Source organism: Leucoraja erinacea, chromosome 17, assembly GCF_028641065.1.
Source record: "Leucoraja erinacea ecotype New England chromosome 17, Leri_hhj_1, whole genome shotgun sequence".
Lineage (NCBI taxonomy): Eukaryota > Metazoa > Chordata > Chondrichthyes > Rajiformes > Rajidae > Leucoraja > Leucoraja erinaceus.
In genome coordinates, this window is record NC_073393.1 from 11,507,656 (window position 1) to 11,525,359 (window position 17,704).

General features: G+C 42.8%; 1 protein-coding gene across 6 annotated transcripts in view; it reads right to left on the reverse strand.

The window, feature by feature from the left end:
* plekhg4 (pleckstrin homology domain containing, family G (with RhoGef domain) member 4) overlaps window positions 1-17,704 on the reverse strand; it is a 120,560-nt gene that overhangs the window by 66,246 nt on the left and 36,610 nt on the right. For all 6 annotated transcript variants that reach the window (XM_055648519.1, XM_055648518.1, XM_055648515.1 and 3 more), the window contains 4 exons: window positions 14,847-15,092; window positions 12,198-12,321; window positions 8,493-8,586; window positions 4,428-4,514 (listed from right to left, as the gene is read on the reverse strand). In XM_055648519.1, coding sequence (XP_055504494.1) covers window positions 4,428-4,514; window positions 8,493-8,586; window positions 12,198-12,321; window positions 14,847-15,092 — 551 coding nt within the window. The remainder of the gene's footprint in view (window positions 1-4,427; window positions 4,515-8,492; window positions 8,587-12,197; window positions 12,322-14,846; window positions 15,093-17,704) is intronic.

Consider the following 17,704-nt stretch of genomic DNA (forward strand, 5'->3'; position numbering starts at 1 on the left):
AAGTTAAGTTCAGTAGGTCAAATAAAAGTTGATAAGCAATTCTAATAGTATGACTGACAGAACTTCATAAAGATTGTTCAATTTGAAATTCACGCATTTAAGGTATCATTCAATTATCATTATTAAAAATATTGAGAAGTCGCAAAATGCTGGAGTAACTCAGCGGGACAGGCAGTATCTCTGGGGAGAAGGAATGGGTGACGTTTCGGGTCGAGACCCTTGTTCAGACTGTGTCCATGTGAAAGGTTATTTATCCTGGAAGTTATCATATCTTAAATTCCATCATCTATTCAATTTAATGCTTAAATCAATCAAATTGCAGAATGTGGGATCAACTGTCGCAAAACCATGTATATAATTTCAGGCATATATTGCAAATCCAAGTGGCAAGCCAGAGGATTGGGAAGCTTTTAAAGAACAGAAGGTGACTAAAAAGGCAAAATGGGGAGAAAAGATGAAATACGAAGGTAAGCTAGCTAATAATATTTTAAAAAAAGATAGCAAGAGTTTCTTCAGTTAGAAATGAGTAAGAGGCAAGAGTGGACGTTGGACCGCTGGAAAATAAGGTAGGAGAAGTGAGTAAGAGGAATAAAGAAATGGCAGAGGGGTTGAATAACGTTTTTGCATTAGTCTTCAGTGGAAGACACCAGCAACATGGCTGAAATTCAAGAGAGTCAGGGGATGGAAGTCGAGTAATAAAGCATAAAATGTTCAGGTAAGGTGTTCCCAGCCTCGAGGGGAAATATGTCAATCGGAATATGTCAAAATTGTATCGTTACTGCGTGGTGTTTTTGCGAAGATGTATAGACAACCACATATACACACACATATACAAACACGTATACACACGTACAAGATCAGAGTTTTAATAAGTATATGATATAGATTATAAAGGATAAGGTTACGGAGTACTTAGAGATTCACGATAAAATATGGCTTTGTGAAGGGGAGGTCTTGCCTGACGAATTTGCTGGAATTCTTTGAAGAAATAAATAGCAGGACAAAGGAGAGATAATAAATGTTGTTTACCGAGATTGTCAGAAAACCTTTGATAAGGTGCCACACAGGAGGCTGCTGAGGAAGATAAGAGCCCATGGTATCAAAGGGTAGATACTAGCATGGATATCAGGTTGGCTGCATGGCAGACGGCAAATAGTGGCAATAAAGCAGTATTTTTCTGGTTGGCTGCCAGTGACTAACAGAGTTCCGCAGGGCTCGGTGCTGGGGTCGTTACTCTTCACATTGTATATTAATGATCTAGATGAGGGGATTGAAGGTCAAGTTTGCAGATGATACAAAAATAGGTGGAGGGGCAGGTAGCGTAGAGAAAGCAGGGACTCTGCAGAAGGATTTGGATAGGTTGGGAGAGTGGGCAGAGAAGTGGCAGATGGAATATAGCGTAGCAATTGTGGAATCATGCATTTTGGTATTGGAATAAAGGCCTAGATTATTTTATAAATGGGGAGAGAATCCAGAAATCGGAGGTGCTAAAGGACTTAAGAGTGCTGGTGCAAGATTCCCAAAAAGTTGATCTGCAAGTCGAATCGGTAGTAAAGAAAGCAAACGCAATGCTAGCATTTATTTCGAGAGTGCTTGTATACAAAAACAGGTATAAAATGCTAAGGATCTATAAGGCGCTGGTCAGGCTGCATTTGGAATATTATGAGCAATTTTGGGCACCAAATCTGAGGAAGGATGTGCTGGCTCTGGAGAGGGTCCAGAGGAGGTTTACAGGAATGAGTTGGTTAACATATAAGCGTTTGACAGCACTGCGCCTGTACTTGCTCGCGATTGGAAGAATGAGTTACATTGAAACGTATAGAATAGTTAAAGGCTTGGACAGGGTGCATGTGGAGAGGATGTTTCCACTAGTGGGAGACTAGGGCTAGAGGTCATAGCCTCAGAATTAAAGGATGCTCTTTTAAGAAGGAGATGAGGAGGAATTTCTTCACTTAGAGGGTGGTGAATCTGTGGAATTCTGTCACAGAAGGCTGTGAAGGCTAACACAGTAGATATAGTTAAGGCAGAGATAGATGGATTCTTGATGAGGTTGGAGGAGGTGCAGGTGAACCTCTGCCGCACCTGGAAAGACTGCTTGGGTCCTTGAATGGAGTCAAGGGGGGAGGTAAAGCGACAAATGTAGCATTTCTTGCGGTTGCAAGGGAAAGTGCCCGGAAAGGGGGTGGTTCGGGTGGGAAGGGACGAATTGACCAGGGAGTTACGGAAGGAACGGTCTCTGCGGAAAGCAGACGGGAGGAGATGGGAAGATGTGGCAAGTGGTGGGATCACGTTGGAGGTGGCGAAAATGTTGGAGTATTATTTGATGTGACGACTGGTAGGGTGGAAGGTGAGCACAAGGGGGGCTCTGCCCTTGTTGCGAGTGGGGGGGATGGGGAGTGAGAGTAGTCACGGGGTATAGAAGAGACCCTGGCATCTATGGTAGAAGAGGGGAACCCCCGTTCCCTGAAAAATGAGGACATCTCCGATGCCCTGGTGTGGAACACCTCATCCTGGTTGCAGATGCGGCGTAGACGGAGGAATTGGGAGTAGGGAATAGAATCCTTATAGGAAGCACGGTGGGAAGAAGTGCAGTCCAGATAGCCCATGTTAAACTAGACTGAATTGACACTGCTCTATTTTGTGGAACACTTGTTTGAGTTTTTGTTTATCCTTCACAGTGAATAAATATTCGTGGACAGTTTCATGCCAATGGGATTAAGATAAATGTTGTGCATTCTGGTAGGCAAATATTTTAGGATTGGCTACTAAAGAGTATTTTTATATTGAAGGTACATGGTTTACCTGATTTTTATTATGTTCATCTGTCTGCTAAGGGATCTTCCTATTCATCCCTGTATTGCTGGTTTTATGTTGTCAATCCATATCCATCCACAAATGGATTGAGACTGACTTCAATTAAATATTTGTTTCTATGTTAATTCTGTTAACATAACTTTCTCTCTCCGGCTTCAACTCTTTTAGCATTCCCACGATGAGAGACACAGGTGCGAAAATAAGGTGATAGCTGGAGAAAGAGTTCAATGAATGGTTGCAGGAGTCAGTGTTAAGGATAGAAGCAGCTGCAGTTGATGTGGTGGAGTGGGGGATGGAGAGAGGAGGAAGATCTCTATTTAAAAGTCAAGGGTGAAGTTCTGATAATCTTAGATTATAGGGAGCAGAGAAATGGATTTTCCATACTCCATTTCAATAAATTTTCCATACTCCATCTCAACGCAGAGTATTCTAGTTCCTGCACTCCCTTCCCAGTCACCTGGGGCCCTGGTTCCTGTACTCCATTTCAACTCGCTCTTTAAAAGTTACCTGGTTTACTGGAAAGTTTATTTGTATACTATTTAACAACTTAAAAAAAAATGTCAGGGTATTAATAGAAAGAACATTCAATCGTCTGGAAAATCTGCCATTCTGCCAGATTCTGAAAAAGTCAGATCTACAGTCTTACTGTATTCTGATTCCTTTACTCGCACAGAATGAAAGAAACAAAAAGTCCACTAATTGTGTCAAATTGGTGAGACGAGTGGGGGGGGGGGGGGCGGCGGCGGTTGTTCATCTGTAGTCAAAACGAAATAATCCATTCCATATCGCAGGAAAAGATTAGGACCTTGATTTGATTTCTAAATATTTACATTTCCCAATGCTTAATTTGAAGATAGATAAGATAAAAAGCGGTGAACACGATTTAACATTGGGAGGGGAATGTTAAAAAGCAAAAAGTTCTCATATTATCTTATCAGTCAAGATTTGAACACTTTTATTGTACGGTCAACATGGTTAAGTATAATCAGTATCAAATCATTTTTGAAGAACGTTTTACATGAAATCAGCAGCAACGTCATGCTCACCAACAAATTCATTCAAAAAAAACCTCAAGGTTATCGGTAGGCCTACAGAACTGGAAATATAGAGATAGGCAGGAATCTTGAAGGAATTTAAACACGAGACAAAAATTCTAAATTTCAGGAATTAGGGAGAAGGAGAAGTCACAGTAGATGAGAACTATTATTTATTAATAATTTCATTCTCAAGATTGGTTATTTTACATTTTTCTAGTTTGTTTATGCATATTATACCCCTCACCCCCAACATATGCATTTCATTAATTTAGCCCAGGAATTTAAAGTATTGATGACTTAAACAGAGGTTAATGCGTGTTTTTCATTTTTTTTAAACAGAACGTTTGGGTCACAGGACTCCAATTGTGTGTGTCAATCAAAAAGGAGATACCAAATTTAATCTCCGTTTTCTGCACTAGATCTTTAGCTCCATAGGTTAGGCCTCTTTGATCCAACCATTTGCAAAAGCGTTGTGGATTTCTGCTTCCACCACTCTTACAGGCTGTGAGATCCAGACCCCTATACAAAACAAACATCGGATATTATTTATTGATGAACATTTGATAATACATTTACCTGCATGGAAGTTGGTTTCTCAAAACGGAATGCAATGTCCCTTTCAACCAGCAGCAAAGCAACATGGATAGAGTTAGGAATTGTGTCCTGTAAAGAAATATGAAACGTATTCAATGCATTGCAGCTACTGTGCATTATAACATGCGTATTAATGCTTTATTTGAAAGAATTCCATAAAGGATTACGTATTACAGCACAAAAAATCAAGCTGACACTCTTGTGGAATATAAAGTAAATAGCATGGCACATGAAGTGTCTTCATCCAAATAGGATGTTATTGATCAAGTACTCTGGGGCATCCTGAAAGTAAAATCAAAGGCACTACATGAATGCTCGTCTTTTAGACATTAAACAGATATATACCGGCTGAAAATAAATTGTTTAGCAAAGTTTCAAGTCGTGTCAATAATAGTGCAATGCAATGAACAATGTTTTACACATAGGACCATCCACAACTAATTAGAAGCATTGTAAAATTAATTATACATATATGAGATTCATTGGGAACAGGATATGCTGACATTTGTGCTAACATTTACTAACATTAATGTTGCGATGTCGCTATCTACATAAATGAAGCCTTACACCGTGATGAAGGTCCAAAGACTTTATTAACGTTATAGCATCAGTAACTTCATGCTAGCACGTTTCTCTAATAATGTGTGAACCGGGCAGGGAGGGTTACTGTAAAGCTAGTGTGCGTAAATACAAAGTATGACTCATAACATGAGTGACATTGATCTACATCCTCCCTCTTAAAGAATTAACATCAGTACAAACCATTAACTAAGTAAAGCATGCATAGCAATTGATAATAAACTGGAGTAAAGTCAAACATAGTCCGGGTACTTCACAACCGGCTTGCAAACACGACCAGCACGTGTACGATAAAGACCATCTCCGTTCTTTCACCCGGTGACAGAGCAGGTGACTTCACAGGTGAGGGAGACTGAACCAGCATCCCCGGAGACGAAGCAGGAGACTGTGGAACAGGCAAAGTCGTCACTGGCAAACGAGCCGTTGCAGATTTGGGTTGTTGTGCTGGAGGAGGAATGCCGCTAGACGCAGACGGAAGTATACTTGTACGGTCTGGATAATACGGAGGTGGAACTGGCTCGTTCACAGGCAGGATATGTTGTCTGTTAAGCCTGTTGCTGCCGCCATCGGCCATATACGAGTGTGACTCAGAAGCAACTCCAGAACTCACACCAATACGGTCATGGCCTTTGTCAGTCTGTAAACGAACCGCCTGCCCCTTGGTCAATGGTGGCAGTGGCCTACTTGTTTTGTCAAACCATTGTTTTTGAATGTCAAGCTTTTGTTGTAACCTGTACTGAACCTCCTCAGGTGGAACCACCTGTGGGATCAATCCCTGATCCGCCACAGGCACCGTGGCACGGGTCTGCCTCGACAATAAACGTTGAGCAGGTGAACCCAAAATGGGGTCACGGGAAATGTTGCGTAAGTTGAGTAGATCCAGGAACATGTCGGAATTAGCTCTGTGTGAACGTTCCATGAGCTGTTTGGCACTCTTGACAGCCCGCTCAGCCAGTCCATTCGACTGTGGATATTCAGGGCTGCTGGTAATGTGGCGAAAGTTCCAGCGTGTAGCAAACTCCCTGAAGTGGTGGCTGGTTAATTGACTGCCGTTGTCAGTTAACAGTATACCCGGAGATCCGTGGACTGAAGAATGGCGAGATAACTTTGAAACTACCCCGCGAGAAGCGAGGCTGCTGAGAAGACCAATGTCAAACCATCCTGAATACGAATCAACGAGTACCAGGTACTGCTTGCCATGCCACTCAAATATGTCAGCTGCCACTGTAGACCACGGGAGTGCAGGAACCGGATGTGAAAGAAGTGGTTGCTTGTGTTGGTGAGGTGCCAAGCTGTTGCACACTGCACAGGATGCCACATTTTCGGTGATGTAGTTTGCCATGCCAGGCCAGTAAAACATGCTTCTTGCCCGTGGGACAGTAGCTTCAGCGCCTGGGTGCCCTGCATGGACAACGTTTAAATACTTGTGCAGCGAAGCAGGGACCACAGTCTTGTGTCCTTTTAAGACAATGCCATCCTGTAGCACTAGCTCATCACGGCCGGCAAAGAAAGGCCGGACTGGCAGCGGAACGTTGTAGTGTTTGTCTGGCCAGCCGCGCTTAATGACGGAGGTAAGCGACCGTAGAGTACCGTCAGTAGCAGTGTGGACAACCAAATCCTCCATACAGGACGAGGGGATAAAAGACACGGCCATTACGATAAAGTCATCATCCAGTAAGGGTGGTGAGGGCAGGCCTTCCGGGGTGCACGCGAGAGAGTGTCAGCCAGGTGCATATCCTTACCGCGTTTATGGATCAGAACAATGTCATATTTTTGAAGTTGCAGCAACATCCGCTGTAGGTGCACTGGAGAGGCATGGATCGGATTGTTAAAAATGCTGATCAGAGGTTGGTGGTCAGTTTCAATCGTGACCGTGTGTCCAAAGATAAAATCGTTGAATTTCTTGCAGGCGAAAACAACCGGCAACAGCTCTTTCTCAATTTGGGCATACCGTTGTTCTGTGTCAGTCATGGTGCGCGAGGCATAGGCAACAGGCTTATTGCCATTACCATTATTTGAAGACATGCTGTGCATAGTCCATGTTGTGAGGCGTCACAAGTCAGTGTGACCGGTAGTTTAGGGTCAAAGTAAGCAAGAGTAGGAGCACAAGACATCTGCTGCTTAATAGTGTCGAACGCCTTCTGTTGTTGCTCGTGCCAGGTCCAAGTGGTGTCTTTGTGTGTAAGCTGGCTCAATGGGGCTGATATTTCGCTGAAACCCGGAATTAATTTGCTGAAGTAGTTAACCATGCCAAAGAATCTCTGCAAACTTATCACGTCTGTGGGTGCTAGTAGCTCGTTGATAGCACTGGTTTTCGCTGGATCCGTTTTTAGGCCGTCTTTGGTAAATACATGGCCTATGTATTTCACCTCATTCACCTTGAATTTGCATTTTTGAAGGTTCAGCTTGAGATTGATGGCCTTGGTACAATCCAAGACCTTCGTCAGATTGGCGTTGTGTTCAATCTCTAGAGTAAGGTCAGCATCCCGCAGTAGCTCATCGCGTAATTTATCATTGCGGATGCCATGAGCCAAATGATCACGGATGAGGCTATCACATATATCTCTGAAATCGCACCGACTTGCGATGTGCTTCAGAGCACTGACGTACAACTCCACGGGTTCTCCCTGTCTCTGGCACCGTGAAAAAAACAGATGCCGCTCAATAACTAAATTGGTACGTAACTCACATAACTGCCGGAATTTGCGCAGTAGGCAGTCAGGGTCTCGAATAGATTCAGCAGCAGCGAGTTGAACACCAGCCTGGTCAAGTCTAGTCATAGTGAAATCTTCTGGCACGACGAGCGGCTTCTGTGCCTGCCACATTAAGAAGGATTGACGCTCGAACACCAGGATCAGCAGTAGGGTGAGCTGCTTCAATGTAGATTGAGAAATCTTCTTCAAATACACGCCATCGTTCTGCGAGATCCTCATCAAATATCAGGACCTCTGGTTTTCTGAGAGCAGAAGCCATTGCAATACAGTTGAATAATAATAAACTAAAATAAAAGCAAAATAATTAAACAAGGAGTAAGTTTGTATACTCTGACACCATGTTGTGATGTCACTGTCTAAATAACTGAAGCCTTACACTGTGATAAAGGTCCAAAGACTTTATTAACATTACAGCATCGGTAACTTCATGCCAGCATGTTTCTCTAATAATGTGGGAACCAGGCAGGGAGGGTTACTGTAAAGCTAGTGGGCGTAACTACAAAGTATAACTCACAACATGAGTGACACTGATCTACAATTAATAAAAATAAAAACTTAAGAGTATGTAATTCTTTTGAATAGCAAGATTAATTCACCTTAGCTGTTTTTAAAAACTGCTTGAGATATTCATATTATGTAATCCTTAACCTATAGCTAATCTGAATATTACAAGTAAACCAGAACAATGAAATCAGTCTTGGATTTTGAAACTGTATGTTTTGAAAGAGTTAACAAATTACAGCATTAAGATCACCTGCAAAATATTGAATGCTTTAAATAATGCTGGTACAGGAGAACATCGACGGGCATCCACCAGAATAGTTAGTCCTGCACTCTGGAATTCGTGCCTGTTATGTGCAGTAAAAACAACAGTAAATCACACAATCTTTTTGCCATATTAACAGATTACTTTTTAACAAGATTTAGTTTAGTTTAGATATACAGCATGGAAACAGGTCATTTGGCCCATTGAGTCCACGCCATCAATCGATCACCTATATAGTAGTACAAGTGTTACCTCACTTTCACATCCTACACACAATGGTCAATATCCAGTGCCTCAATATTTTCTTTGGTTTAGTTTAGTTTAGAAATACAGTGTGGAAACAGACCCTTTGGCCCACCAAGTCCGTGCTGACCAATTTAAGGGGGCAAATTACAGCAACCAATTAACCTACAAACCTGCACGTCTTTGGGATGTGGGAGGAAATCGGAACACCCAGAGAAAATCAATGCGGGTACAGGAAGAACGTACAAACACCGCACATACAGCACCCGTAATCAGGATGAAACCCGGGTCTCTGATGCTGTGAGTGAACAGCTCTACCACTGTGCCGTCCACAGGTAACTGGCACAATATGACCATTTATATGACCATTCCTAGCCTTTCCATAAGTTCACACAACCATTCTGAAATGGATCAAATAATATGAATATATGCACAATTTCTCAGAGAGCATTGAGTAGAAAAACAATCTGTCACAGATTTTGTGGTTTTGTTTCAAAAGGGCAAACCTTTATGAGAGAGCAATTAACTTCTCAGTAAAAACAAAAAGCTGAAGGAACTCAGCAGGGCAGGCAGCATTGTAGATGGAAATGGAGAAACAATGTTTCGGATTGGAACCCTTTTCAGACTGATGCTGCCTTCACCAGTCTGAAGAAGGGTCTCAATGTGATACATTATCTGTCCACTTCCTCCATAGATGCTGACTGGCCTGCTGAATTCCTCCTGCACTTTGCTTTTTGCTCAAGATCCCAGCATCTGCAGTTACATGTGTCTCTAATTCTGCAGTATATTTCCGAAAATGTAATTTCACTGTAATCAAAACAGAACTTTCTGGATACTGTAATGAACAAATGCTAAATTTTTGTTGTGATTTTTGCTGAAGTTAAAGTACACAACTTTTTCTCACTGCATTTATTTGCTGTTAAAATAAACTCAATAATGCTATTGGAAAACATTTAAAATTATGATGGTTGAAACTAATAGTGTACAGGTGCACAACCTTTTATCCGACGATCCAAATAACGAAAACCTCCGAATAGCGACATTTTTTCGGTCCTTGAAGAAAGGTCCTTGAAAACGTTCACCGAGGGCGGCCCGCAGAGGTGACAGCGGAACCTCCGGTCGGTCCTCGAAGAAAGGGGAACTAAATTTTCATTAAGTTGTCAACATGAGGGTATATATCCGCGGGAGGGTGTTTAATTGACAATATCTGCAGTATGCCAGCTGCGTTATGAGTTAAAATTGTGCACGATACACAATGTATCTTGATTAGCGTTCGTAACTTTTTAACTCAGCGTGACCTCCAGGTGGTTAGATTCAATTGCTCCCTTCAGTTTCCCCCACCTACACCCCTCTGCTTCCTCTCCCTCCCCTCTCCAGCTCCCGCGCATTGTTACCGGTACGGGGGCTTTGTACTGTCTTACGTTTCGATGCTAGCAGCACAGTGCCAGTCACCACGTCAGGACCAACGGAACACCGACCCCAAGGCCCACTGCAAGCACGGAGATAACAGATCAGCAACTCCAGCCCAGCCCCGTTCCAACTCCAGAAGAACAGCTCCCCGTATGGGCAGAAGCTGATGGTGTGCAAGAATAACGTTGTGTTCTTGTTGTTATTATCACCACTGCTGTGGCCGAACTGCCACTGGTGCCGCCATAGCGGCCCATCGGGGATAATTTCTTGGAGTTGGAGGGGGGTATTGTGCTGTTTGATCGCCCCCTACTATTATACAGGACAGGGAGACAGGACGTTCACAATTATCTCAATTTTGACAGCGGAACCTCCGGTCGGTCCTCGAAGATAGGGGAACTAAATCCCCATCCATAAAAGAGGTGAGGGTATATCTGCTGGGGAGTGTTAGATAATTGACAATATGCTGCTGTCTGCCCCTGAGTTAAAAGTTCCCACGGTAGACACGATATACAGTGTAGGCAGCAGCAGATTGTCGCTCCCTTCAGTTTCACCCCACCTACACCCCTCTGATTTACCACTGTGAAATGTCCCCTTCCCTCCCCTCTCCAGCTCCCCGGAAATTGCACCGGCGCGGGGGCTTTGTACTGTCTTCAAGTCGTTTGGCTAAACTAGAGAGTGCAGTACGGAGACGTCAGGACCAATTGGACGTCGACCACCCGGCCCACCGCAAGCACGGAGAACCCAGAGACCCACAGCCAACAGCAGCCCATGCCGCTCCTTTACAGAGGAACATGGGTTGCGGATGACGGGGGCACAGCTCGGGGGGCGTGGTAGGACCCATACTGCGGGTTCCTGTTGGTCCTGACGTCTCCGGCCACCTGCCATCCTCCGGGAATTGTCAAGCGCCCTTGCAGGAGAGTGGGGTTGTTTGCCCTGCACGGGAGGGGGCAAGGGCGGTACAGTTCCCAGTCTCAGCTCCAGTCCAGGGGGTGGCCGGAGACGTCAGGACCAACGGGACAGCGACCCCCAGGCCCACTGCAAGCACGGAGATCCCAGAGACCCACAGCCAGCAGCAACTCCAGCCCAGCCCCGCTCCAACTCCAGAGGAACACGTAGGGGCAGAAGCGGATGGTGTGCAAGGTGTTTCTTGGGGTGGCGCAGCTCGGGCTGTGGGCAAACTGCCACTTGTCGCCGTAGCGGCCCACCGGGGAGCGGATTCCTCTGGAGTTGGAGGGGGAGGGGGGCGCTGCTGCTGCTGCTGTTTGATCGCCCCCTGCTATCCCAGGGACAGGGAGACACAGAGGCTTTTTAGAGACGTTCTGCCCACACAGTCAGTACACCTCTCCCCACTGCAGGGACAAACATTTATTTTGCAAAAAGGGCATTGAAGACTCAGCTCGCGACCGAGACTTCCCGGGATCGAGGCGCGGGGTTGACCTTGCTCCTGGAGCCGAACACTCTATCACTGAGCCCCGCGCTACGCAAAAAAAAAATTTCCATTCCGAAGACCGACAAATTCTGAATTACGAAAAGTGTCTGGTCCCAAGGCTTTCGGATAAAAGGTTGTGCACCTGTAGTGTATATTTGAATCAAATATGTATTGTACAATTCAGATCAGCAACAATACTTGCAACAGGGCAGCTATATAGAAAGTTCACATTATTTTAGATTCACATCATCATTCAGAACATTTAACAGAACAAGCACGTCATGACATTTAAGACTAACTAATTTTCATTAGTTGTCAACATTAATGTATATATCCAAAACACGTGTTTGATGGAATCAGTTCAACAGTATTGCACCCCTCGTATGATTAAAATTGTGCCAATTACTAAGAGCTTGATTAGCTTCGCGGAAGGCTGACCTCCAGGTGGTTATTCAATTGTCTCTTCATATTTCCAGCCATATTCTTCCTCTCCCTCCATTTTCCTGTTTTTCTGTTATAGTACAGTTAAATAAATATCTTACTTTTCATTATATAACTTCATCACCACGCATTCTATTAATGCAGTGAAATGCAAAAAAAACATTGAATACCTGAGAATACTATAAAAGTAGATAAGGAGACGCACAAGTTCAGGGATGTTGCAGTGTGGGTTCAACCAGATTGTGTTCCTTGTTGTTATTATCACCACTGCGTGGCCAGATCTGTCTCTGGTGCCTGCAACAAAATAAAATTTCATGTACTTACTTAAAATCATTTATACAGTATACAAAGGAGTTGACAATTATCTCAATTTTACCAGAATGCTGCCTGGATAAGAAGGCATTAACAAGGAAACAAATATTAATTATTCTCTCTGGGGCACAGAGGTTGAGTGGTGACCTGAAAGAAGTATATAAAATTATAGGAGACAATAAATAGAGTTGTTAGTCAGAACCGATTTACCACTGTGGAAATGTCAAAGTCTAGACAGCAAGCTTTAAGGTCACCCGGGGAAAGTTCAAAGGAGATGGGTTTTTAAACTAGAGAGTGATAGGCGCTTGGAACGTGCTGCCAAGGGTGGTATTGGTAGCAGATACAACACGGTCTACCCTTGTCATTATGCATGTCTTTATAATGGATTTTGGTTGCAGCGGAGAGAGTGCCCCCGCAGTGGTCAGACACTACTGTCTCTTTAAGAAGGAGGTCATGTGGGAGGTCATAGAAATTGTCAAGCAATTGCTTCGATCAACACTTGTCAATGACACTCTATTAAACAATGTAACTAATTGCATATAACATATAATAACAATTACAGCACGGAAACAGGCCATCTCGACCCTTCACCGTGACGCCCTGTCCCCTCTCCCATATTCCTGCGCTCAGATGCTAAAAATGCATTTTCCCATTGTCTATCCAATTATTTTGTAAATGTACAACGAACCTGACACCACCTTCACTGGAAGCTCATTGACACATACCACTCTTGAGTAAATCAGTTCCCCCTCATTTTTTCATTAAACTTCAGTCCCTTAATTCTCATGTCATGTCCCCTTGTTTGAATCTTCCCTACTCTCAGTGGGAAAAGCTTTTCCACGTCAACTCTGTCTATCCCTTTCATCATTTTAAAAACCTCAATCAAGTCCCCCCTTAACCTTCTGCGCTCCAAAGAATAAAGCCATAACTTGTTCAACCTTTCTCTGTAACTTAGTTGCTGAAACCCAGGCAACATTCTAGTAAATCTCCTCTGTACTCTCTCTATTTTGTTGACATCCTTCCTATAATTAGGCGACCAAAATTGTACACCATACTCCAGAATTGGCCTCACCAATGCCTTGTACAACTTTAACATTACATCCCAACTTCTATACTCAATGCTCTGATTTATAAAGGCCAGCACACCAAAAGCTTTCTTTACCACCCTATCTACATGAGATTCCACTTTCAGGGAACTGTGCACAGTTATTCCCAGATCCCTCTGTTCACCTACATTCTTCAATTCCCTACCATTTACCATGTACGTCCTATACTATCCCATACTAATAGCCTTTAGTATGTTTGGCTTGCAGTAACAAAAATATATTTTTAGCTGTTAAAAAGAATATTGTATTCGAAAACAACTCGTTGTTTCACGGAGTGACCGTTAGGTGGTTGGAGCGAATCGCTTATTTGGTTTTAGTGGACAAGTGGCAATAATGGACACCTTTCCCCCACCATAGCCTGTTATAATGAGGGTTATCTGTTTAAAAGGCTTCAGATAGGCACTGATATATGCAGGACATGGAGAAATATTGATCCTGTACAAGCTAAGGACATTAGTTTAACTTGACGTCATGTTCGGCAAAGACACTGTGGACCGAAGGGCCTGTTCGGCTGATGTATTGTTCTATGTTCAATCCATTTTGCTCTAAAGAATTACATTGCGCCATACAATCCCCACATAATTTCAGAGTGAAATAGTGATGTTATAAACAAGTTAAAAGTGAGCGTTTGCAATTACAACATTGGAATAAATGTGATATATTGACTACTTTCTTTATCTAAGAAGGCCTAAAGAACAAGCTAAAGAAAATGTATTTATGTGAAAAAGCAAGTGGCATTTATGTGGGTGTGAAAAAGAACAAGCGAGTTAGAGGGAAAGCCACAAGGGCAATAAGCAAAACTGTGGGGTGAGTGCACAGAGATGCCACATGCATACTGTGCTTGGGATTTCCACATGCAAGGAGACCCTTCCAGGAACTGTGAGGGATGAAGACAAAGGTGAAACGTGTCTTCTGCCCTTCAGCCTAACTCATTCAAGTTGACCAAGATGCACCATCTACGCTAGTCCCACCTGCCTGTGTTTGTCCCATATCTCTCCAAATCTGATGTTGTTATATTATTAACCCTGGTACATTTTATGAATCACTTCCAACAATATACATTATTGAAAAGCCAAAAAGTGAGAAAAACAGCTATATTGTTACTGCTTTGATTACTTTTCAAAAGCTAATCAATATAACAAAGTTATTGTGAACATTCCAATCATAAAACTCAAAACAAAAATAGTTGAGGTAAATACACATTCGGCTCCGAGACAGTTATGTCTCTGAGACATGAAGCTTCACACAGAATGTAGAACAAATGGACATTTGTCATCAAAATACTGAAATGCAAAATGTACCATTGTAAAGGCACACCAATGTGTGCAGCATTGGTTAAAGATTCTGCAGCAATTGAACAAATGCTGAAATTGCGTGGATTTACTATTATTAGGTACCTACCGCTCAAATAAGCTACCCCGGAGTTCAGAACATCAAAGTTGATTTCAACTGACAGTGTCGGCAGATTAGATTTTAGGACTAAGGGCGATGAGGTCTTCTGTTGTTGAACTGGCAGCGGTTCCAGCCTGTTCCCATTGCACAGTGTAATTGGTGAGCTTTTTGATGGTTCATCTGTTAGATTGATATTATCTTCTTCCACACTTTGTTTTCCTATCTCCAATGTGTCATTTGCTATTGAGACTATTCCTAGAGGACAAGAAAAATTAAAACTGGATAAATCCTACATTGAGAAATGTACTCTCATCAAATATACACAGAGCCTTTCAAAGGAAATAAATTAATATTGCATCAAGAATTGAAATGCTGAAGCAGATGTGCCAAACAATTGGCACTTGGCATGGTGACTTTCAATATGTTACTTATTTATAATTGAGTAGAAATAAGTATGTTTTTGTTCTTTTGGGAGAGTAAAACAAATATAATATATAACAAATTCCAGATTCAAAATCTTGCCTTGAGTTTAATGGCACATCAAAACATATATTGGTTCTTACTATTTCAGTATGTACCTAATAATTACCTATAATCAACATTGGATCAATTTTAAATTGCAATGAAGATTATTATCTAAACGGTGGCCGATTGGGAAAGGGGGAGATGCAGCGAGACCTGGGTATCATGGTACACCAGTCATTGAAGGTAGGCATGCAGGTGCAGCAGGCAGTAAAGAAAGCGAATGGCAGGTTGGCTTTCATAGCAAATGAACATACCACACCTGGAGTATTGCGTGCAGTTTTGGTCTCCAAATCTGAGGAAGGACATTATTGCCATAGAGGGAGTGCAGAGAAGGTTCACCAGACTGATTCCTGGGATGTCAGGACTGTCTTATGAAGAAAGACTGGATAGACTTGGTTTATACTCTCAAGAATTTAGGAGATTGAGAGGGGATCTTATAGAAACTTACAAAATTCTTAAGGGGTTGGACAGGCTAGATGCAGGAAGATTGTTCCCGATGTTGGGGAAGTCCAGGACAAGGGGTCACAGCTTAAGGATATGGGGGAAATCCTTTAAAACCGAGATGAGGAGAACTTTTTCACACAGAGAGTGGTGAATCTCTGGAACTCTCTGCCACAGAAGTCAGTTGAGGCCAGTTCATTGGCTATATTTAAGAGGGAGTTAGATGTGGCCTTGTGGCCAAGGGGATCAGAGGGTATTACAGGATACTGAGTTGGATGATCAGCCATGATCATATTAAAAGGCTCGAAGGGCCGAATGGCCTAATCAACCTGCACCTAATTTCTATGTTTCTAAGATTCCTCCAGCTGTTTAATAGCCGCTTAATGACGTTTCAGTATGTAGCAAATCCAGGGGAACTGGGAATTTTCCCTTCATCGCCTCAACCGAACATAGTAAAATTCTGGCAAACCGCTCTCTATTCATAAATCCCAATGATTCTGCATTTAGCTCATCTGGTTCTGCTTTGTGCTCCCCCTTTAAACTCACTGGAGCACCAATTCCTGATTTATTTTAAACTCAGAAGGAGCTTGTTTGCATGTTCGTTATAAACTTACCTGGAGCACACTTTCCCATGTTCCCTTTCAGTTGAGATACAAAAGATGCTGGAATCTGGAGCAAAAAACTAACTGCTGAAGGAACTCAGGCTCTGGAGGGAAATAGACAGTCAATGTTTCAGGCGTGGCCCTTCCTTTGAACTGAAAGTGTGAAGGGAAGATAGACAGCATCTCTCCTCCTCTATTCCAGTCTAGAGGAAGGATCTTGACCTAAAAATGACAACTGTAATCTTTACAATCTGACAATCTTTAGCACCTACCACCCTTTGTGTGAAAAAGCTACCCCTCAGATTCCTATTAAATCCTTCTCCCCTCACCTTAAAGCTATGTCCTCTGGTTCTCAATACCCCTGCTCTGGGCAAGACTCTGTGCGTCTACCCAATCTATTCCTCTCATGATTTTGTCCACCTCTATAAGATCACCCCTCATCCTCCAAAGAAGAACCGTAGCTTGCTCAACCACTCCCAATAGCTTAGGCCCTAGTGTCCTGGCAACATCCTCGTAAATCTTCTCTATATTCTTTCCAGCTTGCCAACATCTTTCCTATGACATGGTGCCCAAAACTGAACATATTACTCTAAATGCGGCTTCACCAACATCTTATACAACTGCAACATGACATCCCAACGTATACTCAATGCTGTGACTGATGAAGTTAATGCTCCCAAAATGCAACATCTCACAGTTCTCTGTATTAAATTCCATCAATCACTCCTCAGCCCTCCTACCCACCCAATCAATATCCTGCTGCAATTCTTGACAACCAATATTCCATCCAGTTTCTAATCTAACTCTTCCTTTGCTATAATAATGGAACACCATATGCACAGTTCCAACTGAATTCTACCAGAAACCTAAAGCTATAGTGGTTCAGCTTTCCACATCTAATGTACATCAATACCAAATTGTAAGGCCAAATGCTCATCATTAACACTTCAAAACTGGCAATTCACATCACCCAGAACGGGTGGACAAAGCCTGGCAGGTGATACATTGATACAGTTAAGGAAGAGTTTTGATTGGCAGATGCCTGGAGAAAGGCAAGAGATGTGAAGACAAAAGGGTGTGAGATGAGGAAGGAGAGCAGAAGCATGAAATGTGAAGTCAGAGGAAGGGATATGGGTGAAAGGGGTGTGGGTAGGGGAACGGGTGGTTATTGGTTAGTTACCTAAAGTTGGGAGAATAAAATTGAAGATATGAAAATTGATTCACCAATTTTAGGTAACTAACCACTAATTACCCATTCTCCTAGCCCCGTCACCTTCCACCTATATCCCTTTCTCTGAC